The sequence below is a fragment of the Pristiophorus japonicus genome, chromosome 3, assembly GCF_044704955.1.
Source record: "Pristiophorus japonicus isolate sPriJap1 chromosome 3, sPriJap1.hap1, whole genome shotgun sequence".
Taxonomy (NCBI): domain Eukaryota; kingdom Metazoa; phylum Chordata; class Chondrichthyes; family Pristiophoridae; genus Pristiophorus; species Pristiophorus japonicus.
The window spans coordinates 183,025,542-183,039,285 of record NC_091979.1 but is presented as its reverse complement, the minus strand read 5'-3'; the positions used below and the strand labels follow the sequence as shown (position 1 = coordinate 183,039,285).

The 13,744-nt window shown below is 40.5% G+C and overlaps 1 protein-coding gene across 2 annotated transcripts in view; it reads left to right on the top strand.

Annotated features, from left to right (window-relative positions):
• The window catches only part of LOC139260018 (eIF5-mimic protein 2), a 37,115-nt gene that overhangs the window by 21,164 nt on the left and 2,207 nt on the right, over positions 1-13,744 (top strand). For both annotated transcript variants that reach the window (XM_070876067.1, XM_070876066.1), the window contains 7 exons: positions 1,691-1,756; positions 4,136-4,271; positions 4,742-4,851; positions 5,732-5,902; positions 7,346-7,492; positions 9,768-9,906; positions 13,619-13,741. In XM_070876067.1, the coding sequence (XP_070732168.1) occupies positions 1,691-1,756; positions 4,136-4,271; positions 4,742-4,851; positions 5,732-5,902; positions 7,346-7,492; positions 9,768-9,906; positions 13,619-13,741 (892 nt within the window). The remainder of the gene's footprint in view (positions 1-1,690; positions 1,757-4,135; positions 4,272-4,741; positions 4,852-5,731; positions 5,903-7,345; positions 7,493-9,767; positions 9,907-13,618; positions 13,742-13,744) is intronic.

The window sequence follows — 13,744 nt, the reverse complement described above, 5'->3', positions numbered from 1 at the left end:
GCCTCTAACTTTTGTGACAAGTGGAAACGTAGGAGTCATTTTGAATGATGGGCAGCTGGTTTCTGCAAGTTAAGCAGTTGAGGTTGTGGAAAACTGAAATGGCATTTTGGATTTGGGTATGTTTCATCACACGCAGCCCTGAAATTGTTAACTGGAATGTCTTTTATAAACAATGAACATAAGAACAAAAGAAATAGGAGCAGGAGTAGGCCATACGGCCCCTCGAGCTTGCTCCACCATTTAATCCGATCATGGACTCTGGTCCACTTCCCTGCCTGCTCCCCATAGCCCCTTATTCCTTTATCGGTTAAGAAACTGTCAATCTCTTAAATTTATTCAAACAGCGAATTCCACAGATTTGCAACCCTCAGAGGAAATTCCTCCATAGTTTTAAATGGGTGTCCCCTTATTCTAAGATTATGCCCCTTTAGTTCTAGTCTCCATCATTAGAAACATCCTCTCTGCACCCACCTTCTCAAGCCCCCTCATAATCTTATACGTTTTGATAAAATCACCCCTCATTCTTTTGAATTCCAGTGAGTAGAGGCCTAACCTACTCAACGTTTCCTCTTAAGTCAACACCCTCATCTCTGGAATCAACCTAGTGAACCTTCTCTGAACTGCCTCCAAAGCAAGTATATCCATCCTTAAATATGGAAACCAAAACTGTATGCAGAATTCCAGGTGTGACCTCACCAGTACCCTGTATAACTGGCAAGACTTACCTGCCTTTATACTCCATTCCCTTTGTAATAAAAGCCAAGATTCCATTGGCCTTCCTGATCACTTGCTGTACCTGCATACTATCCTTTTGTGTTTCATGCACAAGTACCCCCAGGTCCTGCTGTACTGCAGCACTTTGCAATTTTTCTCCATTTAAATAATAACTTGCTCTTTGATTTTTTTTCTGCCAAAGTGCATGACCTCACACTTTCCAACATTATAACTCCATCTGTCAAATTTTTGCCCACTCAGCCTGTCTGTCCGTTTGCAGATTTTTTGTGTCCTCTTCATACGTTGCTTTTTCTCCTATCTTTGTATTGTAAGCAAACTTGGCTACGTTGCACTCTGTCCCTTCTTCCAAGTTGCTAATATAGATTGTAAATAGTTGGGGGTCCCAGCACTGATCCTGCGGCACCCCACTAGTTACTGATTGCCAACCCGAGAATTAACCATTTATCCCGACTCTGTTTTCTTTTAGTTAACCAATCCTCTACCCATGCTAATATATTACCCCCAACCCAGTGAACTTTTATCTTGTGCAGTAACCTTTTATATGGCACCTTGTCAAATGCCTTCTGGAAGTCCAAATACACTACATCTGCTGAATGCTGAGGGATGTGCATAATAGTAAATTAATAGTTTGGGTTCTGAAACCAATAGAAAAAAAATCACGTTACAGATCTTAAATAATGGATATAGACATCAATAGCTGCACTCCTAAACAGTTAAACTTGTTTACCCTCTGAGTTAAACTGCTTGTATATTACATTATAGATGAATTTTCAGTGTGATTGCTTGTAAAGTAATGAGATGGGGCATATAATGGGCCAGCTGAAGGATGAATTGCTGAGAATTCCTTTGCTTGTAAAATATTGCTGTCTGCTGGTAATCACTTTTTGCTGTAGTGCAGCTTTCAGCCACTTGCTTCAGTATCTTATCAGTGACTTTCTAAAATATTGCTTTACAGGTGTTTAATAAGCTGATCAGGCGTTACAAATACCTGGAGAGAGGATTTGAAGAGGAAATAAAAAAGGTCTGAGTTGATTCAAGTGACTATCTTGGCTACTTTATGAAGTACACAAAAATTCAATTTTTGCCATTGGTAATTCAATTTCATAGCTGCCTGAAATTCAGAACGTTTTGAGACAATTTACAATCCATAAATGAAATTTCATTAAGATCTTTCAAGATGAATCTATTAGCAGCCAAGGATATTTTAAGGTTGAGTTGGATTGTTTTACTTAGGAGTAGGATTTGCAGTGATAAAGATGCCTGCTTGCTTATTTCTGATGGTTCATAACTGAGTAAACTTATCTTTTGAACTGGAATCCAGTTATCCGTGAAAGGGTATAGAGTCTTTTAATGGGGCTCTAAATTCATTCTTGCATTTTTGCACATAATTACTGTACCATACAGAACAAGTAACCAAACAAACTGACCCTGTATAGAAATATAGAAAATAGGTGCAGGAGTAGGCCATTTGGCCTTTCGAGCCTGCACTACCAGTCAATAAGATCATGACTGATCATTCACCTCAGTACCCCTTTCCTGCTTTCTCTCCATACCCCTTGATCCCTTTAGCAGTCAGGGCCATATCTAACTCCCTCTTGAATATATCTAATGAACTGGCATCAACAACTCTCTGCGGTAGGGGATTCCACAAGTTAACAACTGAGTGAAGAAGTTTCTCCTCGTCTCGGTCCTAAATGGATTACCCCATATCCATCGACTGTGACCCCTGGTTCTGGACTTCCCCCAGCATCGGGAACATTCTTCCTGCATCTATCCTGTACAATCCCGTCAGAATTTTATGTTTCTATGAGATCCCCTCATTCATCTAAACTCCACTGAATACAGGCCCAGTCGATCCAGTCTCTCCTAATGTCAGTCCTGCCATCCTGGAAATCAGTCTGGTGAACCTTTGCTGCACTCCCTCAATAGCAAGAGCGTCCTTCCTCAGATTAGGAAACCAAAATGGAACACACTATTTCAGGTGCGGCCTCACCAAGACCCTGTACAACTGCATTAGGACCTCCCTGCTCCTACATTCAAATCTCCTAACTATGAAAGCCAACATGCCATTTGCCACCTTCACTGCCTGCTGTACCTGCATGCCAACTTTCAATGACTGATGCACCAGGTCTCGTTGCACCTCCCCTTTTCCTAATCTGCCATTCAGATAATATTCTGCCTTCCTGTTTTTGCCACCAAAGTGGATAACCTCTCATTTATCCACATTATACTGCATCTGCCATGCATTTTCCCACTTGCCTAACCTGTCCAAGTCACCCTGCATCCCCCTCACAGCTCACACTGCCACCCAGCTTAGTGTCATCTGCAAACTTGGAGATATTACACTCAATTCTCTTCATCTAAATCATTGATGTATATTATAAAAAGCTGGGGTCCCAGCACCCCACTAGTCACTGCCTGCCATTCTGAAAAAGACCTATTTATCCCTACTCTCTGCTTCCTGTTTGCCAGTTCTCTATCCAGTTCAATACATTACCCCCAATACCATGTGCTTTAATATTGCACACCAATCTCTTGTGTGGGACCTTGTCAAAAGCCTTTTGAAAGTCCAAATACACCACATCCACTGGTTCTCCCTTGTCCACTCTACTACTTACATCCTCAAAAAATTCCAAAAGATTTGTCCAGCATGATTTCCCTTTCCTAAATCCATGCTGACTTGGACTGATCCTGTCACTGCTTTCCAAATGCACTGCTATTTCATCTTTAATAATTGATTCCAACATTTTCCCCACTACTGATGTCAGGTTAACTGGTCTATAATTACCTGTTTTTTCTCTCATTCCTTTTTTAAAAAGTGGTGTTACATTAGCTACCCTCCAGTCCATAGGAACTGATCCAGAGTCGATAGACTGTTGGAAAATGATCACCAATGCATCCACTATTTCTAGGGTCACTTCCTTAAGTACTCTTGGGTGCAGACTATCAGGCCCTGGGGATTTATTGGCCTTCAATCCCAACAATTTCCTGACCAATTTCCCTAACAATTTCCCTCAGTTCCTCCTCGCTAGACCCTCGGTACCCTAGTATTTCCGGAAGGTTATTTGTGTCTTCCTTCGTGAAAACAGAACCAAAGTATTTGTTCAATTGGTCTGCCATATCTTTGTTCCCCATTATAAATTCACCTGATTCTGACTGCAAGGGACCTACATTTGTCTTCACTAATCTTTTTCTCTCCAGTTTTTACGTTCCCAGCAAGCTTCCTCTTGCACTCTCTTTACCCCCTCCTAATTAAACCCTTTGTCCTCCTCTGTTGAATTTTAAAGCAGATGTACCTTTTTCTTAAGTTCATGAAAGTTTTACTTATATTGGCGGTGTTGGGTGTTCCCTACAATTAATGCAAACTGATAAAATACTAATATACCCATGCTTGTTTCAGCTGCTGTTGTTCCTGAAGGGTTTTACAGAATCTGAGCGAACCAAGCTAGCCATGCTCACTGGGATTTTGTTAGGCAATGGAACATTATCATCCTCTATTCTGAGCAGCCTCTTCAATGAGAACTTGGTCAAGGAAGGTAACTAGATTCATTCATGAGTTATATGTAGTAAATATTGGTTGACCAAGACAGTCATTGGATCTTTTGCCTTTTAAGGTGTTCCTATTTGATTCCCATGTCAAATAATGCCTGTCATCTTTTGCTTTTTAATGTTATTTTTCATGCAGCAATTCATTTTCACTGATTATTCAGATAAAAGCTTGTAGCTACTTTTTTTTGGATGAATGGTCTTTCAGTTAACATTCAACTAATTTTAACTGGAGCCTTTGAGAAGGTCCTGGCTGTGTAAGTTTTTGGTATATCTGCATTTCAATTAATGTTCAGTTTGGGTTTGAAGCTTTTAAAATAACATAGATTAGGGAATGTAGGTAGGGGTAGATGGTATATGTTGAAGGTGGGTCAATGGTATATGGTTGCATCATGTCTAGAGGGGGTAATTTGGTCTGCTGTTACCTTGCATATCTAGTTGTATTTTGATTTTGTTCCAGGTGTTTCAGCAGCATTTGCTGTAAAACTATTCAAATCTTGGATATCTGAGAAGGACATCAATGCTGTTGCTGGGAACCTACGAAAGGTCAATATGGACAATAGATTACTGGTGAGTATAAAAAAATAACTTAAAATTCCAAGAAATGCTTAAATCTTTAGAATGCTTTCTGCAAAAGAATCCACAAAATTTCAGGCTTGTATTTTTAGTCCCATGGCTTGCCATTTGAGACTGATTTGTTCAGATCATCCAACATGAGAATGACAACTGTTAAAGGGATAAGACAATTGAAATTGTTGTTTATATTTGCGATTTAATTGGTGTCTCCTAACTTTAGGGTAATAATACTTGCGTTCCTGGGCAAGAAGAGCTCTGTTGAATTTGTGTTGCAGGTCTACATTGCTTCAGTCAGTGTCTATTGTGCTGTATTTGCTCTCTCTGCTTTTTGGTTAATGGAGATCTGACCAGGGGGAAATTTCTGCTCCTTATTTCACAATCACTCTTTCACTCCAGTCTTGCTGCTTGCTGGACTCTGTTTCCTTGGTACAAAGTCCATGGGATAGAATTTCCACTAGTGTTCTCCTGCTGTGCTATTGCAACTTCAACCCCAGAGAAATGGGAATTTGTGCCATTTATTTCAGGTGTTTCTGCCAAAATTATGGTAGAGGATCAGGAGAACCTGGAGTGAGTTAAATGTTTAGGTTGTGGGTTGCATTACCCACCACAGGCATAGTCTATCGCTTTATGATACAGCTTCCTTTTCAAAAGTCTTATTCCCAGATGTTCCCTAGCCCTTTGAGATCTCCTCCATTGTCCTACCTGGGATGGTTGCTCAGCACACTGGTTGGTGTGTTTCTTCTTTGAGTTGAACACAAATTTATCTCTAAACTTGCCACATTCCCAACATTTGCAGCATTTAGCTTTTTAGCCAAAATATGTTGTGTAAAGGAAGTTACTTGTTTTAAATTGTTCTAAATCGAATCTTTTGCAGGAATTGTTCCCAGCTAACAAACAGAGTTATGATCACTTTGTCAAGTACTTCACTGATGCAGGGTTAAAGGAACTCGCGGACTTTGTCCGTAACCAGCAATCTCTTGGTGCGCGGAAGGAGTTACAGAAGGAGCTCCAAGATCAAATGGCTCGTGGTGATCCCCTCAAAGAGGTAATGGTGTGAGTCGTGATATTAACCTGAATTTATCATCTTGCTTCAGGTTTGGTTGGAGAAGATAGAATTTGGAATGTATTAACTAAATTAAATGATGTGATATTGCTGCAGTTGGTTTCCAGTTCTGAGTGTGACTGAAGTTTGCTGTTTTTAACACTTCCCATTGAATTTATGATGTCTTCACATAAACAAGTGATCGACTCACTTGCAAATAAACAAAATATTCCATTTCCAAAAATTGCATCTGGCTGCTCCTGACACACTTCCCAGCTCTTATGCAGTGGAAAGATGCTTTAACCCACTTTCCCGAAGCCAAAACATGTGCATCACCGTTGCAAGTTCTGCTTTTGTTTTCAAGATGCCAAATCGAAGCATGTAGTGTCTGGGGCAAGTGTATTCAAACTGTTAAGTGCACATGTCTTGGATTTTAGATGGGCCTACTGGTTCCTTGTTGTCATCTTTGATAACGTTTCAAGACCTGTACCAGACTTTCAAATTTGCAAGTCATTAAGGATGAGGCATATCAATTATAGCATTCTTACTGTTGATACCCAACCACTGCTCTGTTTAATGTTGATTTGAATAAATTATTGCCGCGGGAGAGGGCTTCAATCTGTATCGCTGGCTATGGCCTCCGCTGTAGGATGTGCTTTCGTACAACCAAATGAATTCAAATATTTGAAATTCGTTTTTTATTTTTTTATGTGAATCTAGTTAGAGGCATATAATGCTCGTATATCTAATGTTGTTTTGGAATACTATTCCTTCAAGAATGGCCTTTCCCACTATGATGGCTCAGTGAGTTTAGCCTGTGAGTAGCAGTTAGAGACCAGGGAAGTCATAGGTTTTATCTGGGCCAATACTGGTTTTGATGCTGGGATGGCATTTGGGTGCTACAATTGGTCTTGAAGGGGATAACTTTCTGATTGCTACACACTTAACCACCTGCTGCAAGGTATTTGGTGAGGACAAGATTAGGCTTGGGCTTTTGCTGCTGGTGTCATAGCCTGCTAACATTCACTGCTCATGCTCCATAATGAATAGTACTCACTTCAGTAAGGTACTGATATCTAGGCAACTGTACTACAGTAAAGCATTGCTACCCCAAGGAGGAAATTGGCAAAGAGTTTAATTTATATAACACAGACCAAATAAAGTAAGTTTTGAGCTTGTGGCATGGGAAGAGCTAAATATGAAAGTCCATAAAATGTTTGGCATTTTTGAAGTGCTGAACAGCTACCCTGTTCCTATTGCATGCCTCCCCATCACAAAGATCAAATGTAGATCATCTTGAGGGGGGCATAATAGAATATAGTATAATGACTAGTTGTATGAAATCCAATTTGATAAGCTGTTTGAGTGGATCTGAAACAAACTAGGGGGGCGGGGTGGTGATCAGAGAATATTAAGTAAATGAATTGCCATAAATTTATTTTATAGATCATCACATATGCCAAAGAAGAGATGAAGAAAAACAGCATCTCTGAACAGACGATGATCAGCATTGTCTGGAGCTGTGTAATGGGTGCAGTGGAATGGAATAAGAAGGAGGAACTGCTAACAGAACAAGCCATTAAGCACTTAAAGGTAAACTCCAGTTACTTTTAATGTTCAAGGCTTTAAAAAGTAGTGCTTATCCAAATGTGTAAGGTGTTTTCTGAAAAGTCCCCTCTTGGCATTTCCTTGTGCAACACTTTCAGTAGTTAGAATATCTTCCAGTAGTTGAACCAACAATGCTTGGTGGCTGGAGGCCTTCCTAGGTAATTATGCAAAAGTTGAGAAGCAGTTTTGCTGTGTTGTGTATAGGGTGGATTGTCCAGTTAGCTAACAGTCCCATTATAAAATCTTGCTATTGAGAATTTCAACTAATTTTCAAGGTTTCCTTTCCTATAAAATCCATAAACTGTTTGAATCTGCCATGTGGGAAGAGTAAGAGTGGAGGAAGAGAAGATGACGCATCTCAACATATTAGCTTTGTAGCCCATTGTGTCTACATTCCCTTTTTATCCACCATATTCTACTAGTTCATGTAGGAAAGAAATAGTCTAATTCACTTGAAAAGGGGCATGGTAGTCAAAGCTCCTTTTTGTAGAGCCCAAGGAATCTTGAGACCTTTTTTCTGACTTTTGTAGAGTAGGCTTGAAGTTTGGGTGTCTAGAATCTATATATACTCAAGCCTCTCATTACTTTCCAAATGTTTGATACTTTTAAGTACAGGTGCTCCCAAATCTGACTGGGCTGGAGTGGAGTCTTTTGTTTGGATCTTAATGTTGAACACCAACATTTTGGGCCCAAGTTTCGTGCCATGCCTAGAACGGCGCAGCCCCGACCTGGACGCCCGTTTTTCGCACCACAAAGTGCGCCTAAAAAAAAAAACTTTCTCCGACTCCCTGCAGGTCGTTTGCAGCTCGAGCTGTAGGGGGCGGAGCTAGGTCCCTGCGCTGAAAACCGTGCCAGGACCTCTGCACATGCGCGCTACAGTGAGTGTGCAGTAGCTCCAGGCGCCCAAAACTGTGTGGGAGGGGCTTGAAGCCCGCAGCTCCTAGCCCTGGCCAAATGGCTTCACTGGGGCTGTGTGCATAAGGCTCCTCCCACGCCTAGCTCCTGCTTCCTTCCCTTCCCCCCCCCCCCCCCCCGACTCAACTCCCGCTCTCTTTCCCCCCACCCGACCTGACCTCCCTCTCCCCAACCCGACCCAAACTGAACCGTCCTCCCTCCCACCACCCCCCCGACCCAACCCGTGCTCCCCCCGACCCGACGCCACCTACTTGTAAATCTGGTGCTGGGGAAGTTTTGGGCCTGGCCCATTCAGTTCACCTTCTCCTCCACCTTCTCACTGTCAGAAACACAGATGCTGACAGACACACACTGGGAGGGGGGGCATCCCAGCACGCTGTTGGAGGGCTCCCGGTGCTGCAGTCGGTAAGTAGAAAATGTTTTGTTTTATTGATTTTTTTAAAATCTTAATATTTTTGATTTATTGATATCATTTATTATTGATGATGGCTCTTTATTTGTAAAACTAAATTGTTTAATGTTTGTAAACTTCCCTTTAAACCGCCCCCCCCACCATTCCCTACGCCTGATTTGTAATCTACGCCTGATTTTCTAAAGTGTAGACAAGGTTTTTTCGAGCGTACAAAAATCTTCACTTACTCCATTCTAAGTTAGTTTGGAGTAAGTTTTCACTGCCGAAACTTTGAAAATAGGCGTAAGTGGCCGGACACTCTCCCTTTAGAAAAAAAAATTCTGTTCCAAAGTGAAACTGTTCTAACTGACTAGAACTGGAGCAGACTAAATGCTGAGAATTTGAATTTCTAAGATACGTTGCTCCAAAAAATCAGGAGCAACTGGGGCTGAAACTTGGGCCCTATATTTCTTGTCCCTTTTCAATGAATGCAAAAGATGGGCATAACTGCTCCAGTAGTGCCTAAATGGTGCCATCCCTCTAAGCCTTTTTCATTAAGTTTGACATTATGCAGCAACTATTCTGTAGTAAGCATTTTTCGATCTTTTATGAATTTGATTCTGGTTCACATTGATGGGAGTTAAATTTATAATTAACTACTTTGACAAAAAAAATGCCTCCATTGTTTTGAATAATTTGATTTGAATGATATTGTACTAAAAACTTAATGGAAACCTTTGAACAATTGAAATTGCTGTACTTGAACAAATTATTGGCAATCTGATTTCAATGAAGCCTACATCTATTTGTGGCACATAACATGTGTTTTTAGTTGGTATAATACAACTTGTATGCCTCAATCCAGATCAACATAGACCAAATATTCAATTTGTGATTACACTGAATCTCATTCACTTAGGAAGTATAAATTCGAAGTCTTTTTGATATTTTCAGCAATACAGCCCTCTCCTTGCTGCCTTCACCACCCAAGGTCAGTCTGAGCTGACTTTGCTGCTGAAGCTTCAGGAATACTGTTATGACAACATTCAGTTCATGAAGGCCTTTCAGAAAATTGTGGTGCTTTTCTACAAAGGTAAATGCAATGTTATGGATAACCAATATGAAGGGCATTGGCCAATCTTTGCCAGTGTCATGGGAGTAAAGCTGTTGAATGTAAATAAGTATATTTAATAACTGCTTTTGAATGTATATAAGCATAATCATGAAGTTTGGTATTCCTCAACATGCAACTGAACATGCTCCACTGGGGGGGGAATGCCAACAACAACTTTTATTTATATAGCGACTTTAATGTAATTAAACGTTCTAAGGCGCTTCACAGGAGTATTATGTGATTTAAAAATTTGACACCAAGCCGCGTAAGTAGAAATTAGCGCAGGTGACCAACAGCTTGGTCAAGGAGTTATGTTTTAAGGAGTGCCTTGAAGGAGGAAAGAGGCGGAGAGGTTTAGACAGGGAGTTCCAGAGCTTGGGGCCAAGGCAACAAGGCAGGGGCACCAATGGTTGAGCGATTTATAATCCAGAATGCTCAAAAGGGCAGAATTAGTGTGGTGCAGAAGGTGGGGAGGGGGGTCGCAGGGGGACTGGACAGAGATAGGAAGGGGTGAGGCCATGAAGGGTTTTGAAATTGAGGCATTGCTTAACTGGAAGCCAATGTAGGTCAGCGAGCACAGGGGTGATGGGTGAGCGGGACTTGGTGCGAGTTAGGACATGGGCAGTCGAGTTTTAGTTCACCTCTAGTTTACGTAAGGTAGAATGGGAGGCCAGCCAGGAGTGCATTGGAATAGTCAAGACTAGAGGTACATTGGCCAAGGTACAATATTCAGTTTTATACCATTCTTGGTAATGAGATTTAGGTGATCCTGAATTGCAACTTGGTTTCTTCTGTTTGTGTGTGTGTGTATGTACAGTCTGTATATAAGCAGTTATGTTTGCACTTGGGTAGCATAATCTTTTGCATATTTATACCCCAGCAAGGTTTTCATAAGTGCCATTTGGGCACAATTGTTCAGATGTTAATCTACAGGGGCATAGACTTTTGGATCTTGTTTGATCTGTTGGAATTTGTTTTAAGATCTGTATCGGATGCTGTGGATTATTGTAGCGTCTGCCAACAATACTTGTTTGTGTTGATTGTAAAATGCTCCATGCTCACTACAGGAACCTTCCAGGAAGGCAATTCTGACAAGAACACTCTCCCTTTGGTACTATTTCCTATGAAAAGCAGTTGTAGGGCTAATCTAATGCCTTGCCAAATACAGGATTGTCCCATAAATGCTCCAAAAACCTTTCTGAAAATGGGAAAGATGGCATCAACTCAAGCTATCAAAACATTTCTGTCGCTTATGGTTTGGTTCATTTGGGTTGCCAAGATGCTGCTGTGGATATCTGTACTGCCAGACCTTGTTAGCTTGTTTATTGGCTATTGATATTGGGTGAGTTTAGCAGAATCTTGGGACCCATTCAGAGAGCAGATCTTGAAGTAAGAGTCTCGAACCTCATTCTTTCCTACTATAGCCATATAATCTTTTAATTGAGTATTTTCATTTCTTGAATGCTGACTACATCCTGTGTTTATCCTCAGAGATTAAGATTTATACCACCTATATGGACTGTCTCAAACTGGGAGAATTGGTTAGTTTCTGAGTCCACATTGGAAATCGTTTATGGGTGATAGTGTTATCCCTAATTCTTTTGCCTTCTAACTTGAATATTAATCTTTATCATCTTTTTAAAATTAGTCTTAATTAAGAGACATGTCTAGCTCAAAGTGCTGGAAAGCTACAGAACCCTCACCAAAATTAAGTGTTCCTTTAAAGAAATTGGCCCCCAAAAGGCCACATCCAGTCAGCATGTGCCTGATCTTCTGCCTTCGAAAGGTAGAGCTGCTCCTGTGCCTTGGAGCTTTGCCATTTGGATGTAAAGTTTCATTCAAGTAGGGTAGTAAGAAAACGGGAGGCTTCTGCTCTGCTTCACACTGCAGCTGCCTTTGGAGTTAACACTTTGGTCTCACAATTGGGACCTCGTAGGTGAGTGAGGAAGACTCTGTAGAAAAGGGTATAGCCTTCAGGAAGTGGTCTGTGACTTTCAAGCATTCATATTTGGAATTTAGGTTTCTCATATTGGGAATCAGTTAATACAAGAAGGAAATAGTTCCAAATTTCTCTCATTCCAAGCAGCTATTGATGGAGAGCCCAACTTAAATGAGATTTCTGCCCTTTATCACAGATGCAGTTTTGGCACAAATAGATGGCTCGTGACCTCAAGTGGGCTTTATCTTAAACTAGGAAACCAGCTGTGCAGGACCCTTTTTTATAGGTGTCCAAACTAAGATTGTTTTGGCCATGGTGTAGTTACTGCTCTAAATGCACAAGACATTTGTCAATGCAGACAACTTATTTTTAACAAACTTTTGCTAAGCAAAGATTATGACTTGCAGGATCTTTGGTTGCCTTTCTGGTCACCAGGGGAACCAGCTTTCATGAAACACTTACTTTGATCTGAAAATTCCAAGCAAGAGTTTCAACCTAGCTCCAAGTTGCTCTTGGTTCCTGCCTCTGGGACCAAAGAATGTCAATAACTGCCATAAAAGTGCCAGGTATGAAACACAATCTGTAACTAAGTTTATAATACTGTGTATTATCTTAATTTCACTGATACAAGTGTATTCTATGAAGCTGCTGCCCTTGTTTCTAGTTTGATTTGTCAACTGCCAGTTCATATCTGTTCTACTTGCTTTTGGAGTAATGGCAACATGAAATTGTTACTTCACTAAATTACTCCAAGAAAATGGGTTAGCAAAATAGAAATGAGTTTGTTTTTTGTTTCTGTGCTGTCCTCTACCAACATGAGCATCTAAATGTTGATTCACATTTGTTGTAAATGCAGAAACATTGCAAGATCACTTGCAAAGTGTCCCTTTATCTACTTACAGAACTGTGGCCTGGAACTGAAATCTTTCTTCAACTCATTTGTATGTCCATGTTAAACAAATAATGGCAATCAAAATATTGCTGCCAGCAGGCAATTTGAGGTGTATGAGATTAGCATACCTCCAGTTATTGATGTCTTGTCTAGGTATTACTTTTTCTTTTGAAAAAGAACCTGTAGTATTACAAGCCTTTTTTGCAGTGGTTCATAATCGATTTAAGATTCCATAATTGGGGATGGCTTTTGGCATCAGATATTTATGACGAGTTGGATAAACTAAGAGTTCAGGGTTTGTTGGAGATGTTCTTGATGCCTTCCAAAGAATTTCTATTTATGTAAAACCCTAAACAATAATGGCAAACTACTTGTGCACAAATGTTTGTTTCAGATTCTCCCACTTTATTTTACTCTGCTTCTCATTTCTTCTTATGTTGCTATGCTTTGATTTTAGTGTTCTAATTTGTTGTTTGCTTCCTGTATTTTTATTTGCTAATTTACGGTGGGAGGCAGCTCCTGTGGAGCATAAACACCAGCATAGACCAGTTGGGCCTAATGGCCTATTTTTGTGCTGTAATTTCTATGGTAATATTTTTAGCCTTTTTTTCCCCCCTCATTTCCCCCTCCAATTTCTTAACTTTGCAATTCTGAAAGTGACCTAGTTGGGAGATCACCAGACCATCTGGTTTAAAACATTGAATTGACAGTGCAATTATGAACCAAGGAATTTGGTTGGTTGTTCATCTAAACTACTTGAAATGGGTTTGGAGAGAATTAGATTTTATGGCTTGAGATTTGTATTGTAATCAAGATCTTTATTTCATTATTTGGTCTTTTCCTTCTCACCCACATTATAGCTGATGTTCTGAGTGAAGAAGCCATCTTGAAATGGTACAGAGAGCCTAATATGGCAAAAGGGAGGAGCATCTTCCTGGACCAGATGAAGAGATTTGTCGAGTGGCTCAAGAATGCTGAAGAAGGTA